The sequence below is a fragment of the Girardinichthys multiradiatus genome, chromosome 22, assembly GCF_021462225.1.
Source record: "Girardinichthys multiradiatus isolate DD_20200921_A chromosome 22, DD_fGirMul_XY1, whole genome shotgun sequence".
NCBI classification, from domain to species: domain Eukaryota; kingdom Metazoa; phylum Chordata; class Actinopteri; order Cyprinodontiformes; family Goodeidae; genus Girardinichthys; species Girardinichthys multiradiatus.
Genome location: NC_061814.1, coordinates 14,027,392 through 14,055,255, shown reverse-complemented (window position 1 = coordinate 14,055,255; position 27,864 = coordinate 14,027,392). Strand labels below are relative to the sequence as shown.

Sequence of the window (27,864 nt, the reverse complement as noted above, 5' to 3'; positions counted from 1 at the left end):
TCTACTTCTGATTATACTGGGAGTTCTACTGGCTGACTAGTTTATCTTTGAAGAAATGTGCTCAACCTTGTCAGAGCAAGTATTTAATAGAATTATTGATTTTAGCTTTTTATAGTGTTAGTGACATTCTACATCACACAATAAGTATACATTTACGTAAGTCTAGGAATTCTGCAGATGTAGCTCAGCACTGCTCTATAGTGGGTGACCTGTGAACCACGTTGACAGATTGTTCCGCTGCCATAGTTTTATAAAATATTTAATCAAGACAAAATAGGTACTCACAGATAATAATTATACAGACTGAAACTTTATTTTACCATCAATCTCTTGTGATACACATCAACATGGACCATGAAGTTTATATTGGCTGTTGCCTTTTCTAGAGCTGTTTTGAAGAATTTTGCTGTCAAACAAACCTTATTTACTTTATTATTTAGTTTGCTAAATTGACATTTAAACCGAGAATCCACTGTAAATTGAGATTATTAATAATTCTTGTTGTTCCTGTAAAAAGAAAAAAAGCTCCATATGTCCTTTCAGCTTTCTGACACGCATCCTTACAGACAGCTTCATCCTGTGGCCCGCTCTACCAGACGGTGCGCTTCACCCCTGCCCAGATGGAGCGCTTGATTCCCTGTGCGGCTCGAATGTCGTCCCAGTGCAGCTTGGTGTTGGGGATCTCGTCCTCGGACTCCGGGTTGGGACGCGCTCCGTCTTTAGGGCTGGCCACCACCACAGGCAGTGGGCCTAGATGAGACTGGAACTCCACCACGTGGAGCTGCTTCTTGTTGGCCAGCGTTTGATGAGTTTCCTGCAGGTTGATTGAAGCAGAAGTGGTGAGCAGAGAAAGAGGTTTTGCAGAAAAAACTAACTCAGACAGAGACCATCGTTTTTAACCTCAAGCTGTCTGATGATCATGAGATAAGTTAAACAGAACAATATATCTGAGTTAAATGAAAAGCACAGGAGTTATGATGGTCTGCAATGAAGAAAATTATCATAAATCTTTACCCTGATAAAAATAAATCTTCAATTTCCTTCACCATAGTTGGGGTAATTTATCTTTTGTGTTTATCATCTAAAGCCCATTAAATCAGCAATTAAGAAACATAATACTTTTCTTAGTGTGAGTCCACATTTTCTAGAGACATGAAACAAGAGAAAATGTCCAGTTGACTTTAAAATATAACCATTTAGGATTATCGTGTCCTGGATGACGTAAAGTCCATCAGTGTCTTTTAACTCATTCTGTTAGCAGCATGTGTTTTATTAGACTATCAGCAGCGTTTGTTGGATGATTCAGTAGCTTCAGCTTTTCTCCTCTGTTCAGTTTACTCTATCATATTAATTATACTCAATTTCAAAACAAAATTTTATCTTTTCCCAGAATATTTTCTAGATTTTTAAAGCAATCTGGACATTTCAGTATAAACTTAAACCTGCTTGAAAAGCCTAAAATTATTGAAAAGCTTTAAAACAAGTTTTTAGCTATATGTGCTAAAAAGTCCCCTTATTTACCTTTTATATTTTTAGCTATATATGAGGTAAATAAGGAGAATCAATCAGAATTTGAATTCATTATAGGTTAAAATCATATGCAAGTATTTGGATGGGTATCTTCCTCAGAAAACCAGACTTGGTACAGCCTGAATTTTTACCAAAATGATAAAAAAAAAGTGATATATGTGAACCCCCATAATTGAATGTATGAGGTGGCCTGTAAATAACTATTTGCCTTAGCATCTTTGCTCCTGAATATTTAAGTGAGACTCTGCCTCAGCCTGTTCTCATTGGTCGGTTTTGCTGATCTAACCAAATAAAGACCATCCTGTCTAATAAGTCAAAGAAGACCAGATGCCGCTGACATTATTTTGTAAAACATCTCACTTTTTAGTTCCCTCCAACATGACCTCACCTGATTGGCCAATCCAGTGAAGAGCGCCCGAGTGATGTTGAGGAGATTAACAGACCCGTCCACTTTACAGTATAAGTCCTTAATGCCGATCAGCTTGCACAGAGTGATGACGGCCCGGTGGCAGTGCAGACCGTAACCTGCAAACACAAGCAGTCAAACTCCAGTACAGACCTCTGCAGTCACTGGGCGAGGACATGGCGAACGTCACAGCAGAACAAGATTTAATGAAAATATGCTGAGTGACATCGGAGTCAAACTAACCCTGGTTTTGCTTCTTCATACGCAGCGTAGTCCTCTTGAATCTGGAGTCGATATCATGATAAACTGTTGGTGGAGGAAAGCGACAGCTGCATTAGACTCAGGGCAAACTGTAGAGCAGAGACAGGTGGACGAAAACAGCCAAATCAATAAAAAACTATTCCAGAAAATCTAACTAGCTCCACATGTTTTAGCCATTTATATTGGGAGGCACTTGAGCTTTGCTTTGCGCTTTTTCTTTTTCACCCCCCTCCCCTCCTGTTTCTCTAAATGCCCACCAGATGCCCCTCCACACATGAGTGTCTCTTGCAAGCTGTAGCAGCTGTAGCCAATTACTTATTCAGACCCACTTCCTCCCCACAGGAGGAGCTGAGTGCTGCCAGGCTTCAGGTTAAAATCCTGCTATCGCTGATGTTCATGTATCCTGTAGTAGTCCAGTGTGAATCAAAGTACTCAATTTTGCACCAGGATGATGGCGCAGTGCAGACGAGGACATATTGGAAATATGTCCTCATCCATATTGCAGATAGAGAAGGAAAATATGAGAAAATTAATTTTATAACGACTGTTTTTAGTGCGCAATAGATGAACATAGATAAGTGAAGAAATGAAAGGTTTAACTTGATATCAACTTTCTATTTACTTAGATGACTCATCCACCCCACAGTAACAAGCATTTGTTAAAGCTGTAGGAGGTCCAGAGTTCATCTGACAAAATAAGAAAATCAAAGCAGAACATTTTTTTCTGAGAAAAGAGCAATCCTGAACAGAAAAAAAGGGACATCAACCGAAATATGCAGCCAAAGCTACAATAAAATGGTTTGTATCAAAACATTTTCATGTGTCGGAACTGTCCAGTCAAACTCCACAGCTAAATCCAAGTTAGAATCTGGGTCAAGACTTGCTGTTCACAGCTGCCCTCCATGCAATCTGACTGGCTTTTAGCTACTTTACAAAGAAGAATAGGCAAAAATCTCACTCTCCATACGTGCAAAGCTGATAGACATACCAAAAGACTTCCAGCTGTAATTGCAGCAAAAGATTGTTCTGCAAACTCTTGACTCAGGAGGGCTGAGAATATATGCCACATTTTCAGATTTTTATTTATATATATATAAAAAAAAATCAATCATGTGTGATTTTCCTCCTACTTCACAATTATACACTATTTTGTGTTGGTCTGTCACATAAAAACCTAATACAATAAATGACAGATTGTGGACAAAATCTGAAAAATTCACAAGATATGGATACTTTAGCAAGGCATGATAGATTAATTTCCATTTATGAGCTACAAGAACAGCTCTTTATGCAGGTTTTAAACAGCAGTTGGGTTAAATTGTTGCTACATCTCTGGTTGCACAAAGAAACTCTAGTTAAAGAGCTACGGATGCAGAAGAAGGAATACAGGTAGTTCAAGGTGCCATGGTTGTGACATTGAGACAAAGAGGTAAGGTAAAGAAAAGAACCAATCACACAGACAGGCTGCAGATGGGGGCACAGAGAGAGCTGAACCTGAGAAAATTAAATATACCAATGTTCCTGAAGCCAAGGCAGGGTGGAGATCCAGATGCACAAATACAGCAACCCTGCCTGGTTTGGAGCCAATTCAGGAAGCTAACTTTCTCCTCTGGTGGGTGATGACTCGAAGCTGATGACTCACTCACATTAATCTTTCTGACGCCGCTCTCCAGCAGTGGCAGAAAAAAGCCAACTGGAGCTTTCACATACGAAAGTAATACATTCTGATTCTCATTAATTTCCTTACAAAGCCATTTTTCAGATTATGTCACCTGTAAAAATGAGTGGGCGATTCAAGGGAGCAGCAAAGGGAAAAAGAAGAAAGTCAAAGAAATTATGAGCAAAGAGGAAGAAAGAAAAGTCCTCAAGACAAAGCATCCAAGATATTTCCTTTCTGAACTGATTTCTAGAACTTAGCTTTTTTTGCCAGATAAACCGCAGTAAGGATAAGGAATAGTCATAATTGTTATTGATGGAAAGAATTATCATTATGAGAATTACAGTGTATTCTTATTAAAAATATATATATTACTATATTTCATACAAAATCAGTCCACAATTTGGACAAATACAATTAAGTTGAGGTTTGAATTTCAAAGATGAAGGATGTAAAGTGAATATAAATTAATGTAAGAAGCACGGTGTCACTGAGAAACTACCGTAATTTTTTTTTCCGTTTAGTTAAAACAAAAATTAACTTTAGAAACGTAATCATTTTCCCATACTCCACTGAAATGTTTAACATGATCTAATCGCTTGCATGTAAAACATTTTTTACATGACTTATAACAAGTGATTTGTAGCTTGTTAATTAGTCTGGCTATCTGAAGCCATAGCCAGACAGCTGTTTTAAAGACACAGCTTACCAACTGAATTAAAAAACATTACAACCTCAATCAGACTCATTGGTAGCGCTGCTTTTACAGCTAAGCAATGGCTGTCTTTGTTTTTGTGACCAGAATTATTTTTTCAAACATTGTAAGTGAGGATAACTACAATAGCCTAGTTTCAGCAAGCTGACCGGCAGTGCAATGTAACAAGTACTAGAAGGGACATGCTGTGTTAAACTATGTACCGTCCTGCCAGAGAAAACCCAGGTTCCCTGTCTGTAACATATCAGAACACCCTGACTATAGCAAAAAAACAAAAACAAAAAACATTTGGAAAAGGAATGCTTGCATCGGAAGAAGCCATCTGTCACTAGCAACCACAACAATGAAAGGGAGTCCGACAATAACAATACATTTTAATTGATATTTCAAATTGTTAAATTTGCTGTTTGAACTGGTATTACCACTGGTTCCATTAGAGCATGGGTACATATCAGTATAAGGAAATATAATAAAAAGCAATTACTGTGAGATTTATTTTTAGAGCAGTATTTATGTCTGTGAGGCTCTGACTGTAGGCACTGACAGATGTGTTGCCAGAAAGACTGATGAACATTTAAATCCTTTTATATTTATCACAATAAATACCACAATAATAATAATGTTAGTGCCATATCACCCATCCCTAATTTATGATCTGTTAATAAATCCTTGACAGCCCAGTTCTGAACCCTTTAAAGCAGTACTTGAGTATACAGTTGGTTTTGTTCTGTATAATAATTTTAGGAAAGGTTCTAAAAGCATAAGAACACATAGAACATACTGGGTGGTAGGGTTTAAAGTGGATATGAAGTAGGACTCATTGGTCAGCTCAGATGATAATAAAGAAAAGATGAATGGAGAACAGAGATGAGGAACTTACTGGTGTGGTTGTTGTATCGTTCTATGTGGTACAAATGCCGTTTGGCTCGGTTCTTGGCCTGGGAATCACAGACGCACAACATATTGATAGACAAAAACTTATATATCCATTTTTAAATAACAGATGATTTGGGTAAAATGAAATTAAAGTTTTGAATAAGCAACAACTGATATACCATAAACTATGTCAAGACTGGTCGACTGATTATATCTGGCTGCATCATTTACATGTTTATAAAGTTTACAATTCAGTATTGAGTTTCACTGACTTAAATCTAACTCTTAAATTCAAACCCAAAGGGATAATGCTCAGCAAAGTGAGTCAAAATCTGATGTTTTGTGTTCTTACCTTCCTCAGAGCTGCTGTTCTGTCTGCTGCTTTACCCAAAGCAAACCCTAATGAGACAGAGAGAAGAGTCAGTTTACAAATCAGTTTTCTTCTCTCATCTAAAAGGTTTTATTCAGTACTGAGAAAAGAAACGGGTTTGAGAACCAAGAAGAAGCGGGGATTTACATCATCTGGATGAAAAAGGATATTCTCTGATACGTCTGCTTTTAAATTTTTGACAATAACTAAGCAACATTCAATGTCAAACTACAACCAATGAAATCAGTTATTTGAGACTTTATTGTAAAACATGTGAAAGCTGTATGTGTTTTAGTATCAAAACTACCCAATACCTAGTCTACCTCTGGCCAACTGTTTTATGAGTTTAAATTTCTATTTAAGAAAAGCATTCAAACCTGCCACTCCATTGCCATTCCCTACAGCAACCAAACAGCTGATGGACCTCTTCCTGCCCTCCTTAGCCGTCATGTTGAACACACTCTTCACCTAGAAACCAAGCACAGCAAATCCATAATGTGACCTTGAAATATGTGCAAATAAAAACATTTCAAGATTGTATTTGTTAAAAAAATGAGACTGGGAAGTAGAGTATATAAAACATGTTTCCAAAACATTACTAGAGGGGAAGTTTGCATCATGTCAACTTTTAACAGCAATCTGCAGATCTTTGACATTTACAGGGACCAGTTTATGAATAGTTGACCGTATTTTTCTAGTTTTATGCATGTTTTTTGGTTATTAAGTTAGATTTTAAATCTATTAATATTTTTAAGTTTCAAAGCATACTATAGAAAAAGAAAAATCAACTGCATCCTACTTAGTCAATTAAATCTGTTTTAGTCAATGAGGTCCAAAATCTTACTTTAATCAGTATTAACTGACAAAAGCACGTGTTAGTGTGTGTTTCTGATCTAGTCGCTCTGTCTTAAATTTCTACATAAGTTTAAAAACAGAGAACGTAGTTTTCTCGGGTTTAACTGCTTGTCAATTAAGTTACTGCAATGATATGTTGAAACACTAGGGGGCAGCATTAACATACCAGAAAGACATGAGGGGGAAAGTTGGAGGACCAACAGATAGAAAAAAAAAAAAACCCAGGATCATTAAAAACGTTGACAGAAGGGAGATAGAAAAAAGGAAAATGAGGAAAACAACATAAAAGTGTGGAGGAAAAACTGTCTCTTAAAATGAGTAAGGAACACTGATTTGATTTAATCTGATAAAGTGGACAAGGTGTAGAAGAGGACAGCCACAACATGAGAAATATTCCAAAAACACTGGAGATGCAAATAAAATAAAAAAATAGAATAGAATAAAACAATGATTATGGTGAAAGGTCTTTGTGTTCTGAAGATGTTTCTGTCTGAGGCAAAAACCTTCCAATGTATGAACTGTGCTCCTGTGGAGCTGACATGCAGATGTGGTGTTACAGAAAACGTGATGGGGAAAAAACAAGAGCATGAGATCATGAGTCTGTGCAGCGCCTTGGGCACATGCAGGCAAACTGCTGACTCGCAGGAAAAGTACAAAAAACTACAATCACACCTGCACAAAAAAAAGGTAATCAGACGGGGATGCTGGGTTATAGTTTTGCAATCAAGCTGCTCACAGTCACAGTGGTACATAAAATGCAACATGTTACACAAATTAGCTCATTAGACTGAGTTCATTAGGAAGATTAGACCACTGATTAGAATATAAATTTTAAGATGTTATAATGGACTCATTAATTAATTGAGTTATTATACATTTGACATCCTTTCAACTGAGGCATTATTCACAGTTCTCTGTCAGCTTGACTGTAAGCTTACATTTTTCTATGGCATATCGATGCACGCTGCCTATTGCAAAAACCCAGTTCCAAAGGAATGCTTGCGCTGAAGAAGCAGCTCTAATATGGAGTAGCCACAGATTTTTCAGCAGGTTTATCTTGGCCACAAATCACGACTTGCTCTGGCGTATTGGTGCCTAACAGAAAGAACAAGTGACAGGGCAGTGTTGCATTTCATCTGATAGAGCTTCAAAGTTCAGCTTTGCCTTGAGCCTTACACGTTATGCAACAAACACATTTCACTGAAGGGTTTATAATTTAACTAAAGGGCCACAGAAGAAGGATTAGGGTCAGAGTAGAGGCAAACACCAAAACACTCCTACAACCATCCTGTAGGATACATATGCACACACATACACACTGATGAGATCCTAAATATTTCTACTTTCATGGTTTAAAAAAAATCTACACAATTTCTTGGTTTTCCTCTTTAAATAAATACGCTTATTAGTGATGTTTTATAGCTTTAGTTGTATTATTAAAAGGAATCTGTAAGCGGTTTATACATACAGGATGTTATGGGCATTTGCCACATCTCATTTTGTTTGTAGTCACGTTTGCGTTTGGAGTCAAGGATAAGGAAATGGAAAGGTTTCTGCACAGATGGTATTTCACACACATCTTGCAAATCAGATTCCAACAAGTTATTAATTCTCACGTTTCAGTGTTGCTTGTGGCTACTATAGTTAACGTTTGTGAAGATGATGAGGAGCTCCTGGCTACACATGTCATTTTAGGTGAGGATGCATGCGCTTTGGCGGACCGTTAGCAGCAGAGCAGATGGGCTATGTTTTTTTCCCCAGCCGGATGAGCGACAGATCGCCGGTGGGAGGATGTTTCTGTCTTGCTCTCAGTGCTGCCTAGTCGGTTATTTTCTCAATCTGTTGCTTCGCGTCTCCCCGTCTGTCTGTATCTCTCTATAAGCTGCAGTGCAGGGGGGAGATGATCTAGGTTCATGGGACCAGAAAGTAATGTGAAAGCAGGAAAAAAAAAAAATCAGAAAATGATAATAACGTTATTGTTGCATTATTATGCATCATTTCAGCAACTCAGATTTTGGGTTTCTTAGCTCTGTAAACAATAGGGGAAACGCATCTTAAGTGAGGTTTTTTTTTATTTATTTAAGATATTCAATATTTAAAGGGAAATACAGCAATTATTTCAGAAATAATTATAAAGTAAATTTTCTACTGTTTGGTTTTGAATCTAGAAAAATGCTAATGCTTCTAAAAAAAGAGTGTTATTTCCACTGTCTGATAAAATTACACTGCAATATATTCCTAGAAAAAAGCAGTCCAGATAATATTTCAACAGAGAGTAAGAAAGTATCATATTCCACACAAGGCATACATTACGTGGATGCTTTAAGCCGTAATCTAAATATTTACTGTATTAAACCTTGAACAATACCTTGATTTAAGAAGGTCTAGAGGCCAAAAAGTAGTCAAATCTTTAATCCCTAAATAAGTATGAATTTATCTGTGAGTTTCTTCACAGTAACCATGTTTAGTACTTTTCAAGATTGCATAGGGGCTCAATAGAGACAGATACAGGTATGCGTAAATACAAAAAAAAAAAAAGCCAAACAATAGATTTCTTTCTACTTTTAAACAGAAAATAAAGCACAAAAACACAGAAAGATCTTCTTAGTGAGGTGGTTTTTGGTACCAGTCAATGACCAAAAAGGCTGGATTTGTCTACTCTTATGATAAATTTAATATTAAAAACATTTCAGAAATTATTTAGATCATTTAAGCTATCCAGTGCCCAACAGGCCGAATGTCAAACCAACTGTAAACTCAGGTAAAATAAAAGAACATAGAACTGCCTCGATTTGAAAATAATCATAAAAAATAATCATAAAAAAAAAAAAGAATACACTGGTCCGTCAAGAACTAATTCAGGCCCTACTAACACATGCAAGCCACATCCTTATCATTATTCATAAGTAATTTGATAAGAGCCCTGTATGTAAACACCAATATAGATTTATTTCTTGTCACAGCTTGTTCCAAATGTGTGTGCTAAGAGTCAAGCATGGAGCCTCCACACATTTTAATCTCCCTTGTTGGTCAACGTATATTTTTCTAATTCAGAATTTCTGTTTGCACATGTTTGATTCAGACAATGCTTTTCTACCGTTAATACAATGTTTCTAATAATTTCCCCAAAACTGTTAATTATTTGAAACACACATAAAATGCAGTTATCTGTGTGACAAAAGTGTCTGATGCCACAGACCTTGAAAGACAGTGCAGTTATTAGTTCCGTTGCATTTCAGCAAGAAGATCCAAAGGCCATCCTGGGGTCTTTCTGCATGGTTCTCCCGGTGCATGCATGTTTTCAGCTACTCTGGCTTCAAAAAATATAAATGTAAGGTGGTGTCTCTTAATTGCCCTTATGAGTAAGTTCCTGCATGCATGGTTAGTTGTCTTGTTTTTTGTGTTGCTTGCAAAATGTCCAGGTATACCCTACCTCTCGCCCGGTGGAACCAGCCCCATCACAAGCCCTCATACAAGCAGGTATGGATGGATGGATCTTGTAACCCCACTCCCAAGGGTTAAGAGAAACAATAAACTTTAGAAACCCGTCATTCAGTGAAAGACTTTAAATATCACTTTAAAGAATGAAAATTAGGTCCTATGAAAGAGCCGTGGATCATCTGACGATAAAATGTTTAGCTCCAGTTCCTTAATAAAAACGGCAGAGGTCCCAGCAGAGACACCTAGACTTCCCTCTCCCCAGACACCTGCTCCAGCTCCTCTTGGGGAAGCCAAGGGCGTTCCCAGGCCAGCCGAGAGACATAGTGCCTTCAGTACACCTTCCAAGGAAGCCATCCAGGGAGCATACGAAACAGATGCCTCACCTCAGCTGACTTGTTTCGATGTGGCGGAGCTGCGGCTCTACTCCAAGCCCCTCCCGAATGGCCGAGCTCCTCACCCTATCTCTAAGGGAGTGCCCGGCCACCCTACGGAGGAAGCTCATTTCAGCCCCTTGTATCCGGGATCTCATACTTTCGGTCATGACCCAAAGTTCATGCCCACAGATGAGGGTAGGAACGTAGGCAGACCAGTAAATCCAAAGGTTTGCCTTTCGGCTCAGCTCTCTCTTTACCACAACAGGCCTGTGCAGCGTCCACATTACTGTAGCAGCCACACCAATCTGTCTGTCAATCTTCTGCCTTAGTCTCCCTTCACTTGTGAACAAGACCCCAAGATACTTCAATTCCTCCACTTGAGGCAGGAACTGCCCTCTAAGACAGAGAGGGCAAGCCACCCTTTTCTGGTTGAGAAGCTGATCCTCATCCCAGCTGCCTCGCACTCGGCTGCGAACCGTCTCAGTGCATGCTGTAGGTCTTGGCTAGAAGGAGCCACCAAAACCATTCATTTGCAGAAAGAAGAGACGAAATCCACTGGCCCCCAAAACAGACCCCTTCTGGCCCTAGGCTGCGCCTTGAAATCCTGTCTGTGAAATTATCAACAGGAGCGGTGAGAAAGGGTAGCCGTGCAGGAGTCCAACATGCACCAGGAACAGGTCCAACTTAATGCTGGCAATGCGAATCACACTCCTGCTTTGCTTGTACAGAGACCAGAAGCCCCCTAATAAAGAGCCCTGGACTCTGTACTCCTGAAGCGCCCCCTAGAGGGCATCACCAGGGACATGGTCGAATGGCTTCTCCAGGTCCACAAAGGACATGTAGAACGGATGTGCAAACTCCTATGAATCCTCAAGCATCCTGTAGAGGGTATAGAGCTGGTCCAGTGTTCCATGACTGGGACAAAAACCACACCGCTCCTCTGGAAGCCGAGGTTCAGCTATAGGCTGGACTCTCCTCTCCAACACCATGGCAAAGGCCTTCCAGGAGAGGCTGACGACTGTGATCTCCCTGTACACCCTCAATAAAATGTAGAATAACCAGCTTGAGGTGTTTGTTTTCAAATACATTAATAACTGAATGTCTAAAATACTGTGTTAAATGGCACTACAACACCTATTGAACCACCCATCCCTCCATCCCATCTAAATGTTCATGTAAAGTTTCTCTTATAGTGTTAGCTGTACTGTTTATACTTGCAACAAAACTTTCAAGGTTCTTGACTTCAGGAAGGAAGGGAACAAAATGGAGGCAAAAAAAAAAACTGTTCTGTCACTGACGAGGCTCCATCTCCGTTAATGAAATCACTGAATCCTGTCCAAGAGGCTGCTGTACCTGGAGGGAGGCCATGAAAAGCACTTTCATCTTGTTTCACTTTACTCTCTGTCATTCCTTTTCATTTTAAACAAACTACTTTGTGAAGGTGCCAGAAATACGTTTTTTATTTCTTAGAAGCTGGTGTTTATGAAGTTTTATTTAGAACCAAATTGTATACTATTCTGTTAAATTCCTGTGCTTCCAATGTGTCTGTGCATGCCAGCATTTTATTTCCTTTTATGTTTTTTTTCTGCCAGGTAGAGCACATTTGGCTTTTTCAAAGCTTCACATCACAGCAGGAGTCTGCCCCAGCAACTTAAAAGACCTCGCAATGAAGACTCCGATTCACAGGTCTAAACTTGACAGTAATCATAAAGAATTTACTCAGATTATTAAAAGATAATATACCTTAAATTAACATGAGCAGAGCTATAAGAATTTAAAGACATACAAGTCAGAGTTGTAATAGTATAAAACAAACCATGTCATATTTTGGCAAACATGACATGGCAATTATGTTTTGACAACGCATGAAAACAATGTGGTGAAATGCCAGTGGTTTATTATGGGTGTAACAGAGTAGGTCTTGGGAAGGAGGATCCTGGAGAATGGTGACAGTGAATTCATGACGTAAGGCCTGCAGGAGACACCAGTGGGGTTTGGTCATTGGTCATGGGGTATTTCCCCAAACTTTCCATTTTAATCACATTAAAGACACACCACCAATTCTAAAATAATAAGTGCTTATAAACATTAGCACAGAACTACTAATTGTTTTAAGTATGTGTATCCTATTTTTCATATCTCCAGTTGTTTTGGAGAAAAAAAAAAAGCTTTTTACTTTGTAGAGTGAATTTTGTCAGGTTTTACAGTTTCTTTCTATTTACTGTTTTTATCAAGTGAAAAATACAAGCACAATTGTTAAATTCACAACAGAGTGCAATTATATTATTTCCCATATGTGTCTTGTTTATCATAACTACATCAAGGTCCTAAGCAATATAAAACCTGAGTTCCATAAAGTAGTTCACAAAGCACATGTTTGTATGCTAAGAGAAGATGAGGAGATAACATGCCAATTTGCTGCAGGGTGTGGTGGACCAAAGCTTCACAATCATCTGTTTCTGACATAATTAGGCTAACATTATTTTTCACCAGACCTCTGATGTTGGCCTGATCCAGCAGCATTGCCAGTATGCAGCTAGCTCTTTCCTGACAGCACCTGTCTGCAGACAATGAGAGACCATTGCTCGGTGTGCAAGTTAGTGCTGTCAATTTCAGATACCCAGTACGTGATGCTGTAGTTAAGAGCCGAGTGATCCTGCAAAGACAAAGCAAGCATGTACCCAATCGTTCACAACCCTAGCCCTGTGTGCGCTACTCATTCCCCTGTCTCTTTCATGATTTTCCCACACGCCAGGCTGCAGGGAGCCCTCCACATCACATTTCCGACCACTGCCCTAGATTTTTGGTCCTGCGTGGGTCAGAGCAACCCTGCGTGCAGCTCTTTCTGCGGCTCCCGTGACATCTGCCTCGCTCTGTAGTAGCGCTTAGCCAGGACTGCAGGAAGGCTAAATAATCAAGGTTTAGCCGATGGATGGATGGATGGACGGACGAATGGATGGATGTTAAAAATGGCCAATGTTGTTGTTTAGGAAGAAAGAAAAATTACTTTGGAGTTGTTTTCATATTTGGACAATCTAGCATACGTGATGTACTGGTATGCACCATAAATGGCATCTGTTGGGAAATCCGCCCTGGTCAGAGGAACTTGTCACAACAGCACTAGTTTGTTATGTTGTCGAATCTCATATGCTTTGCTGTGTTTTGGACTGTCTGAATGTTGCATGTGTGGCACAAATATTCTGCATGTGTTCAGGTATAAGACAACACTGTAGTTGTTTGGTAAATGTGCGTACCGAATTCAGAGTACTGCACCGGATAGTTTTGTTATGAATATGTGTACTGTTACTCCCCTAATGCTCATATGATTCAGAGACAGACATACAACTGCTGGAGATTTTCCTGATGAAAACCTGAGTGTTAACATGTCCAGTTTTGATTATTGTAAGATAAATTTAACTAAAAATGGGTTTTTCTACATTTTTGCCCTTAATAGTATTTGCATTGCCATGAGCCAATAAACACCAATAGCCACTGAAGAAAGATTTAATGTGGAGACAAAGTCTAACTTAACTTTTCCACTCAAAACCCCAAAGGTTTGAGTTTTGTGGCTTATTGTCCTTGTTTTTCCAAACTCAGATTCACAAATTTTGCTCGACCTCTTCTTTTTTCATCCCTTTCCCTCCCCGCTTCCTCCTCTCCCGCTGGACCTGCTCACTAATGCAGCCTCATCGTCCTTGGGAGACGAGCCTTTTTTTTCCCAGTAAGCCTCTTCCATTTCATTAGGCCTGAATTTATAGTGGCACACACACATGCACACAAACACTCACCCCCATGAAGGGTGTATTTATAGAAAGCGATGGCACCATAAAAGTGTCTGTCAGCTTCCAAGGGGAAGTCTAATGTCTGTGACAATATTCTTATTAATGCAGGCAGGAGAGCTGGGGAAGACTATTAATGTAATACACACCTATACGTATTAATGTTTGTGGATGGAGTAGATAAAATAAAAACGTGCATAAAATGTTATTAGAAACTGTTATCATGAAGAAGAAATGCACACTAGAGAAACATACATGAAATATTTAGAAATGATAAGCAGTCGCGTAGCATCCATGAATAATCCACAGCTTATTTCCTACACTTCTTCTTGCATGATAATGTGTGCGAACGAGGGGCACAGAGACATAGCTGGATGTTTTGTGTGTATATGTGACCCTTTGGCACTGCTCCCATTAGTTCACCGGGGCCCATTAGTGCTAATTGAATTAAAGGGAGATTCTGCATGACAAACAGAGAATCTAAATGAACTGTCCACAGAGAGTATCTCACCCATGTCATGCACACACACACACACACACACACACACACACACACACACACGCACACACAAACACACACACACACCTACACCTACCCACAAACACACAGCAGCTTTGTCTTCAGTCTTTCCATTCAACAACTGCGGAGTGGAGTCATTCAGGTCCGGCCTGAAGCTTGGCACAGTTACCTGGGCACATTTGTTTAAGTTTGTAGGTTTTCTCTTTGTATGATAGAACAATTTATTTGGTTTAGTTTTACTATAAAAAAAAAAAAATATATATATATATATATATATATATATATATATGTACTTAGTTAATTAATTAAGGGTTAGGGTTACCCCCTAACCCCTGTTAATTAAGGACTAAATTTCTTAATTTAAAGCTGCAGTAGGGAGTTCTAAGGAAACAGTGGCCTGAAAGCTTGAACAAGCACACCTTATAGGTTCCTCCCCCTTGACTTTGGCCTGCCCATACTTAGACTACAAAGTTGGTCCTCAAATCATCAGCACAGCTCCGTTAGCACAGATGCAGCACACCGGCAATCTTGAATGACGGTATGCGCTGTGTGGGGGAGGGGTGTGAGCAGCATGTACCAGAGTGTGATTGACACTGCTAAGACATTCCTCTTGGCTCCGACTGGTTGTTTCTGACCAGGAGCGGTGTATTTCTGCAAATAGCAGTAGGACCACTGGGAGGAGCCAGAGGAGCTTGATTTTTCACAGATCATCTGTCTCATGTACTGCGGTCAGGACATAGTGACAGTTTTAACAAAAATGTAAAAATTTTTTTTACAAAATTTACCTTCTGTAGCTTTAAATGAAACAAAATTAAATGTCCTAAATACAGACCACCTTGAGAGGTGGTCAGGGACTCTTATCTGTATTAGTTAGTAGTCTGAACGAATCGGTGTGGTGGTCCATCTCCAGCTCATGTGGGCTCAATTTGACTGACACCAAACAGTCATACACCCTGAAAACCAATCAGTATCATACAGGGTGTGCCTCCTCAATACAGGGGGGCGACAAGTCCTCACACACAGCTCATGCAAGAAATGCGTAACAAAATTTATTCAGGGCACAACTGAGGTGTAAAAACAATGAGCGTGATCACCTAAGAACTAGAAAAGCTGCAGAAACAATGAAATAGATTATTTCTTGGTTTAGAAGGTTGATCTCCAGTCCCATCCTAAGTGAAGCAGCAGGATGAGACCAACAAATGATGCAAAATTACTCACCACTCAGAAGTGAAAAAAGTTTGGCAAACCACAAAAAGAAACCAACTTCTGCTACCTCTATAAAGACCTACACTAGGAGGTGAATTATGAAAGATTACGATACAAACACCTGAGCCAAAGTCGTGTTAATAAAGCTCGTATTTCATGTCTTTCAAATGTGTGAAACATATTTTAAGCCCTAAAATGTAAGACCTGTAAGTTAAAATTACAAATTTAAATTTAAATTACCATCTTTGTCAATAATAGCCTTTGGCATTCATTAATAGTTCTTCATACCCAAACCACACTACTCTTAGACGATAAATGGACAAGAGAACTCATTCAATAAGGCAGATGTGTGTTGATGTAAAAAAGTCAGTAAAAGGCTACCAGGAACTCACCTGAACTTACTCGTATCATGGATCATGTCAATAATTAAGGCTAAAAACAACCTGAACTGTGACAAACAAAGCTGGATGAGGAACAATATTTTGACACCATGCAAAATGGTTACCTCTCCATCTTGGGATTACCAAATCTCCTTAACAAAATATTTTCAGGCTATTGCATAAATTGTTACCAGGGCTGCCAATAATACTGGAGGGCAGAGTATTTAAGTGTGTAGGTTTAGCTATTTCAAGTGCATTTTTTCCACCAGTAGCACAGCAATGGGGTACTGGTGTCTGTATATCTACATTTTCTTGAAAAGGTAGATATAATATGTAAAGGAAGAAGAAAAGAAAAAAAATCACATTGGAAGCAATTAGTGAACCTTTAAATAACAAAACCTTTAAAAGGCTTGATCTGTTTTGTACAACCTATTCATTGAGATCAAGTGAAAAGTCTTCACTTAAATCTATATAATGTTTGTTTAGTTGTTAGCATCTACTGGAAAGGCTAATAGGTGGAATATGTTTAAGTTTAGTGTTGTAACATTCTATCATTTGCTTCAATTTCAAAAATGGCTGATTAAAACATGCACAAACAAATTGGCCAGAGATCAGATTTCTTCTAGACCTGCTCTGATTTGTGACTGCCAGATCAAATCATAGAGGGTTTTTATCTTACTCATTAAAACCATCCAAACTCAAAATTCCCGACATTTTGTTCTATAACTACATCAACCAACAGCAGCTTTTTAATTCAAAACTTTCTATCAAAGAACCTGTGGAACATATATGTATTTTGTCCTAGGGTTAGTCCTGAGAATAAACATGAATGGACTCAGTCAAAATTGGGATTAGAGGTGGGATCTTGATGTTGACCAGGCGAGTCCTGATTGTTCAACTCTAGTTGTAGTAAAAAAACACTTATTTTGCCACATTAGCTGTTGCAAAAATACTTTTACTTTTTCCTTTAAGTGCATTTAATGCAATATTGAGTTAATAATATATAAGTTTGTAATCTGTTCGGTAACAGGAAAGAAAAAGACTTACCTCAATAACTCGAGCATCAAACTCTTCATACGTTTCTGTCAACACAAGGATAAGAAAGGAAAGATATTAAATTCAAACACACACATCCCCACACTATAAATAGATTAAATTAGCCTCCTGCTAGCATGACAAATGCCCAGAAGCCTTTGCAACAGCATAACGAGTGTGCACGTCTCATTGTCAGTGACCTCTGAAGGTTGTAGTCTTCCCACGGCAGCCTGCTCACTTATAATCAATTAACAATAAACAAAAGCAGAATTAAAGAAAATGCCTTGAAGAAGAAAATTAAAAAATAAATCATATACACACACATCTGCCAGCTGGGACAGTGTCCCGCCATCTTTATGAAACCCAACTTGATCAGAGACAAATAATTGACTCACAGCATCACAACCAGTCTGTGTGTTAGGGTGAATATCAGGTAGAGCGTGTGAGTGAACAAACAGATGTAAGAGTGCAAGCGTGTCCACTACCTTGCAAAAGTATTCAAACATCATGACGTTTTTTATATTTTGTCTGGTTACAACTACAAATGTCAGTGAATTTATTGAGATGCATTCTATGTGACCAACCAACACAAAGAAACACATATGTGTGGAAAAGGAAGGAAAGGATAAATGGTCTTCACAATGTTTTTTAACAGTAAAAATCTGAAAAGGGTGGCAGCCCCTTTAACAACCAATATCCCTAAATCAAATCCAGTGCAACCAGGGCAACTAATTAGTGCCATTTGATAATTGTAAATCTGGCCAAATAGATATCAGTTGTGACATTCCTCAAGGGTCCATTCTTTGGCCACTTTCTTTAACATCTATTACTTCAACTAGCTCAAATTACACAGTACTAAAAGATTTCTTATTATATGTATCCTGATGACACACAGCTTTATATATTTGTTACACTGCATGACCACAGCCCAATACAGACAGTGAGTCAGAGAGTCCAGGATATCAATCAAAAATGAAAAGATGGAAATCAGTCTTCAACTAGACACAATGGGGCTAAAGATGACAAAGCTTTCAAGAAACCTTGGTGTCGTTTGACCTAAGACCAAAATTTTACCAACCACATATAATCTGTTAATAATTCATGATCTTAAAAACATAGCCAGAATAAAAGGGTTTCTGCCTAAATACAAACTAGAAAAACTGGTGTTTGGTTTTTTTTGTGTGGCTTGGATTATCTTTGCTGGTCTCTGCATAAAATAGACCTGCAGCTAATCCATAATGATGCTGCCAGAGTCCTGCCAACACAAGGAAAATCAATCGTATTCCAACAGTTTTATATCACTGTACTGGTTTCCAGTCTACAAAAACACATATTATAAAATGTTGCTATTGGTGTATAAAGAAATAAATGGTCTTGGGCTCAAAGAGATTTCTGAGTTGTTTGTCAAGTATTAACCATGACACTGCCTTCACTTGGTGTTCCCAGGATCAAAACTAAACATGGTGAGGCAATATTAAGTTTCTATGCTCCTCAGGTGAAATGTTATGCTCTCTTTTTTAATTTCACAACAGCTAACCGGCTGCCTAGCTAAACTGACAGGCTGGGCATAGAGAGGCATTATTCAGAGGAGAGGAAGAGGGTCTCATTGTAACTCTGGAGGAGCTGGAGAGATCTACACCTCAAGTGGGAGAGTTTGTCAGCAGTACAACTATAATCCTGCACTCCACAAATCTGGACTTTATAAATGATCACAAACAAAAAAAGCAATGGTTGCAAGAAAACCATACAAAGTTCTGCTGTAGTTTCCCACAAGCCATATAGGGGACACAGTAAACGCAATTTGCCCTCAACACATCATCCAAGTATCGTGCTGTGGAGAACCTTTTTTCAGCAGGGACAGGAAGGCTGGTTAGATATGTTGGAGAAATGGATGGAGCTAAATACAGGATGACACTGGAAGAAAACCTACTAGAGGCTGAAAAGGAATGGGGATAATTTAGTCTCTGGATGTGCAGAGCTGGCAGAGACAGAAGAGACAGAAAAAGAGATGGAAAACCAAGAGCACAGAGTAAATCAGAGCATTGTCTGTCCTCTGACAGCAGTCTGAGGTAAACAAGCTAAACGCAACTTGAGCGGAAACTGGAGCTTAAAATGTGTAATAAGGAGGGACACAGGAGGCCTTCACCAGTCTAAATTAGCTTGCACAGGTCCTCAGTGACTGTCATGTAGAGCTGCTGTGGTTTACATAGCATTTTATTCAACCTTCAACCCAAAGTTCTGATATAAACTTTTGCTATGAGGTCAGGCTGACAACATGGAAATGAGAAATGCTCTTTATAACACTCCAACCTGACCTCTTGGCAGCAGCCTACATTAAAAGCTTTAAATGAAATATAGAATAATTACACCACCTAAACTTCAGTCCCTGAAAGAAACTTTGAAATTACAATTGCAGTCTTTTGAAATAGGAAGAACGAAAATAATTACTTTAGCCATTTACATTAGCTAGACAGGCGCCTATCAGCACTAAATGCAACCCAAACATTAATGCAAACTAATACAATATTAACTGACTTGATGACAGAAAAGATACCGGGGACCTCTTGGTGGATGAGTTTGTTCCATCATGGTGCGGGGTCGGGGTGCGGTGCTGGGTGGGGTCTGCCCTGTTGCGCCAGTGGGCGGCGTTGCGCGGGGCCCTTGCCTTGCAGGGCGCTGTGTGGTGGGGGAGCGGGGTGCGGCGGGGGTTCTTAGAGCGGGGGTGTGTGTGGAGCTTGCGCTGTCTGGGTGTGGCTTCATCGGCTTCTCGGCCACGGAGTTCACCTGTGGGGGTGTGCCCATGTGGGGGTGGGGATTCGTGACGTTTGGGTTCGGGGGGATGTGTTCAATATTGGTGTCCTTATTGGGGGTGGCCCTGTTTGGAGGTTGTTGTTGGGGTTCACTGGGGGTGGGAGACTCATGGGGTTGGGATCGGAGCTCGTTGGGGGGTCGGGACTGCTCCGTCCTGGGGCGGCTCCGGTTGGCGGGTTGCTTTGGGCCATGTGGACCCCTCTTTTGTACATAGCCCCCTCTCCGGAGGTGGATGGGGGTTGTTCGGGACTGGGTTCGGGGCGGGGGGGGTGGGAGCCGGGCCGGGGTCACCCGGGTCTGGGCAGTACCGGCACTGTCTGCCTGCCTCTGCCCCAGGAGGGAAGGGGACCACCTCCTGGGTCCGGGGCTGGTTGCCCCTAGGGGGTACCGGCGCCTGGACCTGGGAGTATAGAGGCATGGGGAGTGTGAGTGAGTGTATGACGTCCATTGTTGTTTATCCTTAATTTGGGTGTGAGTGATTTTATGTGTATGCATGAGGGTGGGAGTGGGTGATTGTGACTGTGTGTGCCTGTTTTTTGTTTTTTTTCTTTGCGACAGGTTGGGTCTTGGACTGCTCCCTCTCCTGGATCAGCTTCCTCCCCGCCACACCGCCTGCCGGTGGTTGCAGTCTCTGCCCACTGGTGTACTTGTGGTTCTCGGTGGCCGGGTGCTTTGGTGTGTGCTGGCTCACTCCCGGTGGCTGCTTGCTGGGGCCTGGCCCCCTGGGCTCTGTCGGGACTCTGCTTGGGGGGTGGTGTGTCCCGGGGTCTTGGGCCTCTGGGTCCATGGCTGGATCTGCTCGGGCGTGGACGGCTGCCGGCGGGGCCTGTGGGCTTGTCGCTGTCCCTGGGGCTTCTGCACTGTCGCTGCTGGGTGGTTCCCCTGGGACTCTCCACTGCTCTTCTCTGGGGGGGTTGCAGTAGTCCCGGCGGTGGTTCTCCTGGGGTTCCTGTGCTTTGGGGGGCCTTTAGATGTCTGTGGCTTGGATCTCCTTAGTGTCCATCCAGGGACCATGGGGCAGGTCTGTGGGTCCTCACACTCGCTATTGCATATTTTTGTGGAGAAACCTTGTATACAAAAGCAAGTCCACACTCATACTCACAGGTGTTAAGCTTCAGGTGTTGACAGATAGACAGATGTTCTATATTGGGCTGCACCTCTCACTAAGTACATTTTTGATTCAGAATTACCGTGTACTATTTTGTTAAAAAAACAAAAAAATAAACAGCTGCAGGTGTATAAGCAAGCAGGGTGTAATCTTGTATTCTCTTCATCCTTCTTTCTCTCCTCCACTCTTTCCTCCTTTTCTCCCCTTTTTCCCCCATCTCTCCCTTTTTTGAGCTTCTTTTTTCCTTTCCATTTCAGTCTCCGTAACAATTGAAATATTCCCAAAGAAGTTTATAATAAAGTTTATTTTATAAATATCAAGCAGAGCTTTAAAGCATTAGCTGTGATGCTCCGCTTGTGAAAGTAAATCTGTTGGGCTTTTTCTTGGCACTCAGACAACAATTCTGAGTGCTACTCTGCCGGACAGAACACGGTTAAAAAAAAAAAAAAGATACAATTGAAAATGATGAAGACAGATGAGAAAAAACAGTTAATTATAAAAGGCCAACATAATTCTAAAAGGTTCAAAGGAATGCAACAAAAAGTCAAAGCTGGAGAACTAACAAACAATACGGATATTAAAAAAGGCCAAATAAAAAGAGAAAACAGAGGATCAGAATGAAAAGAACAATGAAGAAAAATTACAGAAAATCTTGGAATGTGATATACACAATGTGTGAAAAGCCAGAGAGAAACCGGAAAGGGATGTGAAAACCCATCTAAATCAACACGGAAAGACAGATATGTCTTTCTAAATTAGGAAATTGTCCCACTTGACACTTGAGTCGATGCCTCATCTTCATCACTGATAATGGGCTCCCATACTGACCTGTCACTCTTACTCTCCCACACACAGCTGCACAGCCCTTATTACTCCTCTGCTGCTCCATCCATCTCCCTTTTTTCCCACAGCTACAGTTATTTTCATGTCCTGCTTTGCCACTCGGTGTGTCTGTCTGAGCATGAGCTGTTCCTTTGAACCTGGTTGTGTCATGATGCAGACTCACTGTTGATCATCTAGTCTGCACTCAGGCCACGATTAGATTTCTGTTTTAAGCTGAAGTGTAGGTGCTGGGGATTTTGCTCCTGATCACCTAGTATGCTCTTTTCCTGAGATTATAGTGCTTTACGAAAGTATTTACCACAGTAATCCCCTCCCCCATTTTATGCTATAACCTAAACATGATCACCGTATTTAATTGGGATTTTGTGTGATAGACAAAGCAGCAATATTTTTAATAAGCAAGGAAAACAATGCATTGTTTTATTTTTGTACAAATTCAAACCAGTCATGTGTGTTATGCATTTCTTTTCAGCCCGCTTTATTCTTATTTATTCTAAAGCTTTGAACATCTCACAGACTACTGTTCCATCCATCATCTGGGCAAAAATGAGAAAAAGGCATGCCAGACCAGCATTGTTACAGTTACAAAAGGGGTGTGAAGAATTTTGCAAGGGACTCCCAAGTATAAATTCTGTTCATTTTCAGGCTGTTTGTAGCTGTAAATAAAGGCAAAAGATAACTTTTTTTTTAACACTCTGGATGTTTGGGTGCCGTTTACCTCCATTGGGTCCAGGGTCAGGGTGCCCCAGGCTGATGCCCCCCCAGGAGTTGCCTGTCCAGCCTCTCTCTCTCTTCACCTTCATCTTCTTCCTCCTCTCCCACTCATCCCTCTGCCGTGCTGCAGAAAGACAAGGCAGAAAAATGTCTCACTTCGAGCAGCTCAACGCGAGGAACATCAAAGGTGCTTTTAGTCACTGCCAAATTAAGCATGTAATTACTGCTAACAAATGAGATCACAGTGGACACAAATTGGCAACTTCTCATACCGGTGGAGCTTCAATTTCTCAAAATTAAGACTTCATTTCCCCCGGCTGTTTTTCTCCTGGTGCTTCATAAAAAGGCAATTTCTATTGCATTAAAAGAGTCCCTCCTTGACTTTGCTTGCAAAACGGCTGACTGACACATTATCTCTAAACAGTGGTTTGGTGAAAAAACAAAAATCACACAGGTTTGTGTTGGTAACAAAAGCTTTCTGATCTTAGCTCAATTTTGATCCTGCATTGATAAAACAAATCTAAAATGTGTCAATTTGAGTTTTATTTTTTTACTTAGTTCAGCTTGAACCTGCTGCTGCTCAGCATCACTTCTTCGGCTGAAGCTTTGCACAGCACCGTCTTTTAGTACAGGAGCATTCAGACCGGGCCACAGAAAACCACCTCGACCTGAAGACACAGACAAGAAAAAGGAAATATATTTAATAAACACAACCACACTTCACACATGTAAGCAGTTATTGATGCATTTTAGAGATTAAACACTTTTTTAGCAGCAGACGGAGTATTAGGCTGATTGACACATGATATTTAGCTAAAATTAGGTCAAAAGAAGAAAAGGGATTGTGAGACTCAGTGAAAGAAAAGTGCAAAATATTTCTCAAAATCCTAAAAAGAGGGCACAGAGAACAACGAGTGATTTTTCTTATCGGCCTGGAAGTGCAATATATTCATTCAGACTGGCTTATGAATATTCTAGAGTGCCGCGTCCATCAGTTGCTTGTTAGCATTAGTTGGAGATTTGAGTGCCAAATCTTTAGTAGCAGCTCTCTAAATTAAAGCCAAGGAGGCCAAATTATAGACATTTTGAAAAGGGAAGATCATGTAGCCAACCCAATGTTTGTATCTAAAGGAATCGGGGGACAAATACACACTCAAGGGATGGGATTTTCCTAACACAAACACAGATGCTCTTTCACCTTCTCCAATGATCTGTCCCCGATTGAGGTCTCTCCTCAGTTTGCGTTTGGTTCGCTTTCCTCTGCCCTTTCTGGCTCCGGCTCCAGATTCTGCCAGCACACCTCTCCATAGCTCCTCAGCCGTCACTGGCAACACAAGCGCATAACAACAAACTATTTTTAAAACAAGGATTGTTATCTTGTCTTCTTGTACTTGAAAAAACTAAACAAGGACATTTGCTGAACACACAAGGTTACCAAACAGTGTTTAGCCACTAATAATTATATTTAGTTCATAATTAAAATAATTGTAAAATGTTAAGATGTCAAATCCGGCCGACAACACAAAACTGATTTGTCTAAAAGCTTAATTTAATCTAAAAATATTTTAAGAGGAAAAATATTTAATCACATCATTTATATAAAATCAAATTTAATAGGGTTTATATGTTACAAAGTAATTTCCATGGAAAACTTTAGCTTAAATGTTAGGTAAAATAATTGATAGTTGTATTATAAAATTGCAAGGAGACACGCTGGCAGTCAGAGGGCATTTAACCTTTCTCAACTTGGACAAGAGTAAGACTGAAAAATGAGGAACGACTATGAAGGCGGTCAGGATGAGAGGCAGAGACATACCATGATATAATGAAATGCTTCGACAGCTTAATATGAGATCGATATAAACACCTTCATCAATCTGATATGTTGTCCAAACAAGCACCTGGTCTCGCTAATGAGAAAAGTCTCTTTATGCCTTACCTGCTACAGACAGAAAAAAGGTTTTTGTCTGTTTTTGTCTGAACTCCTGCTGTAAATGTTTTTAGGATTTCTTGTACAACATTATAGTTTTGATAAGTCCTGACTCATTTCTGTTTAAAGAAGAAGAAAAAAATATATATTATCTTTCTCTGGAGCCATAAATGCAGTATTTTAATTATATTGCTGTTCTGAACTGCTGCATAAAACAAAACACAAGTAGTTGCTTTAATAAACCTTAAGAAAAAAAGTAAGTGTTTTAATAGTCTGATACGTTTTCCTTAGATGTTCATTTTTAAAGTGTTCCGGGTTAAAAATTAATCGAATCTTTTCCTCGTTACTTTTTTCTGTTTCACTGTTTTGTTTTTATTTTTAAAGTTTATTATTTTATAGTTTAGTTTTAAAATATTTTGCACTAACTATTTAGCAGGCTTATTTTAAAACATCTTTTTTGTTTTAATTTATGAAATTTAAAAAAATATATTTTTTGTTTTGCCACCACATTAACAATTAAAAACAAAAAGCATTCGCTTGAATATACACATTTAAAAACAATACCTAGGTTACAACAGAACAGCAGCAGCATAGAAGTACTATTTTTAACGAGACTTATAATTTTTCCCATTCATGGATATCTTTTATCACAAAACGATTGTGGATATTCAGGGTTTTAATGACGAAGAGTTGTACTGAAAAAAACTCCTTAACTCACATTTATTGAAGAAGCTGCCATGTCTGCTTTGCTGCCAGATTGCTGATGGGTTCAACAGGAACTCTGGACGTTTCTGAAGAGGCGCTGCTCGACAGGCCAAATGAGAGATCTGAACAGCTCCCACTGCAGTACGGAGTGATGCTGCGCCTGAAACAGAAAACAGAAAAGACACATGCATACAAATTGCAAATTGTCTTTTTTTACTTGGATAAGCCATACAGTGGCTCTCCAAGTGTACAAGCTGAAGGTGAAGTTAAAAAAAAGAACATATGCTAAATAATTTCAAAAATTTCCACTTTGACGATGACAATAAATCTCATTTAATCTGACTGAAAAATAAATCTGTTAGAGGAAAACGTGAAATCTAAAAAAGCTGCAATAACCTGGTTGCCTCAGTCTGCAATTAGGAAAAAAAAGCTACCAACTTAGCCATATGTTAGAAATTAATTGCCCCCTTGGAAAATCCAGAATTAACCGTAACTAAAAACGTTTTTGAGAAAGTTGAGATCTGTTTAATCAACCAGACCCAGGCCTTACTATTGCCAGACATGTAAAACCATGAAATCACTTAAATGTCTGACAACACAAAGAAGGCAAAAGATCTCTAAAAGTAACACAACATGACCAGATCAAATCTCATACAAAAACCCATGAGAAACAAAATCCATAACTCTGGAAAGTGATAGTCATTTCTAAGGCTTTGGTACTCTAGTGAAAAACAATTAATGCCATTATCCCGGCCATTATAGAGTAAACATAAAGCAGAGGTAACCCATCCTAAGAGTAGGTGTCCTAACAAAATTACTCCAAGAGCCCACTGACGATTCATCCAGAAGGTCACAGAAGAACCAGGAACTACACGTGAAGCACTGCATGCATCTGTTAGGGTCAGTTTTTATGATTCAACAATAAAAAAGAGAATAGGCAAACATTTCATCTTTAGGAGAGTTTCAAGGCCACAACCACAATTGGCTGAAAGAATTCAAAAATCCATCTCACATTTATCAAAAAACATCTTCATGATCCCCCTCATGATGAGACTAAAGTGGAGCAATTTGAAAGGTGTCTGTCCTGTTACATATACAGTAAACCTAACAGAGTATCTGAAAAACGAACATCATACAGACATTCAAACATGGTGTGTGATGATCTGAAGCTATTTTGCCTAGACTACTTGGATAATTAATGGATCTATAAAGTCTTCTCTCCAAGTGTAAATCCTGAAGGAGAAGGTCTGACCATCAATTCATGACCTTAACTTAAAACACACTTTATGCAGCAGAACAAGATGCAAAGCACCCCAGTCACAAAATTGTCAAAAATGCATGATGGCAGTTGTTTCTGCTAAGCCAGGCTCTGACAGTTACTGGGTTAAGGGATCAATTATTTTTTCACATGTGCCAAGTTGGTTTCGGACAAACATTTCTTCTTAATTAACAAAAGTAACATATAACTGTTTTTTGCATTTACTGTGGTTTGTCTCAGAATTCTTTAAAATATATAAAATTGTGAATAAAATGCAAAAAAGGACACAAATAGAGCACTGTATCTAAGATAATTCCCTGGAAAGCATTGATCATTTTTTTCAGAACGATTGTGTTTTATAAAACTAATCTTCAGGGTGCATCACCTGTACGAACAACCCTTCCATAATCACAGCCAACAAATAATTAATGTTAACCTTCTTATTACCATAATTATTTGTAGGCTGTTTGGATTTATTTAAATGTATGATGAATGACTGTTGTTGACCCCTTTTCTCAGACAGCTCTAACTTTTAGCATATAGCAGTAACTCACTATTACTGTATTCAGTTTTCAATTAACAGTGCAATAAGCAGTTTAAAGAAAAAACCGACGAAAAAACTCGCGTCAAATCACATTTACATTAATGGAATAACAATAAGAGGGATAAACAAGCTAAACAATTAGCAGCACTAACGCACAATCCTTAAAAATATATTCGGCGTCAATAACTTTAACAGCCCCTGCAGGTAAAAGTCCGGAATTTAAAACTCCTAAATGTCATTGCTGCTTTTAGAGCACTGTTATCTTTCTAGGGACAGGCTACTTTAGCGTCGGCACACGCAACAAACAGTGATAACGCAAACATATCACTCTAAGAACAGCTAACACAAACAAATAGACACACTGAACTGCGAAATCAAAGCTAGAGAGGATAAAACTGAGAAATAATTAACCTCCAAGTGTAATTCGTAGGGCACTGCACACCCATATGGACGCCGCCATGTTGGAGCTATAATGGGTCCTTCGGAAGTCAACAAGTCGACTTTACTGTTGCCTGTTGAAAAATAAAAACAAGACATGCATCTACG

The 27,864-nt window shown here is 39.5% G+C and overlaps 1 protein-coding gene across 1 annotated transcript; it reads right to left on the bottom strand.

Annotated features, from left to right (window-relative positions):
* Positions 1-288: 288 nt before the first annotated feature.
* Positions 289-27,864, bottom strand: mrps5 (mitochondrial ribosomal protein S5). Its single transcript, XM_047352588.1, has 12 exons — positions 27,730-27,864; positions 25,530-25,676; positions 24,080-24,205; positions 23,436-23,549; positions 22,886-23,005; positions 17,418-17,452; positions 6,193-6,283; positions 5,798-5,844; positions 5,450-5,507; positions 2,180-2,242; positions 1,919-2,055; positions 289-814 (listed from the first exon to the last, which is right to left on the bottom strand). Exons 1-12 carry the CDS (start codon positions 27,776-27,778, stop codon positions 590-592), a joined length of 1,212 nt encoding a protein of 403 aa, XP_047208544.1. The 5' UTR covers positions 27,779-27,864; the 3' UTR covers positions 289-589.

Coding starts and splice junctions, on each gene's coding strand:
- mrps5 (XM_047352588.1), bottom strand. CDS start 27,778: ATGGCGGCGTCCATATGGGTGTGCAGTGCCCTACGAATTACACTTGGA. Junction 2,243..5,449: donor ACGATACAACAACCACACCA/GTAAGTTCCTCA, acceptor CTCCACCAACAG/TTTATCATGATATCGACTCC. Junction 815..1,918: donor TCACTGGATTGGCCAATCAG/GTGAGGTCATGT, acceptor ATCAACCTGCAG/GAAACTCATCAAACGCTGGC.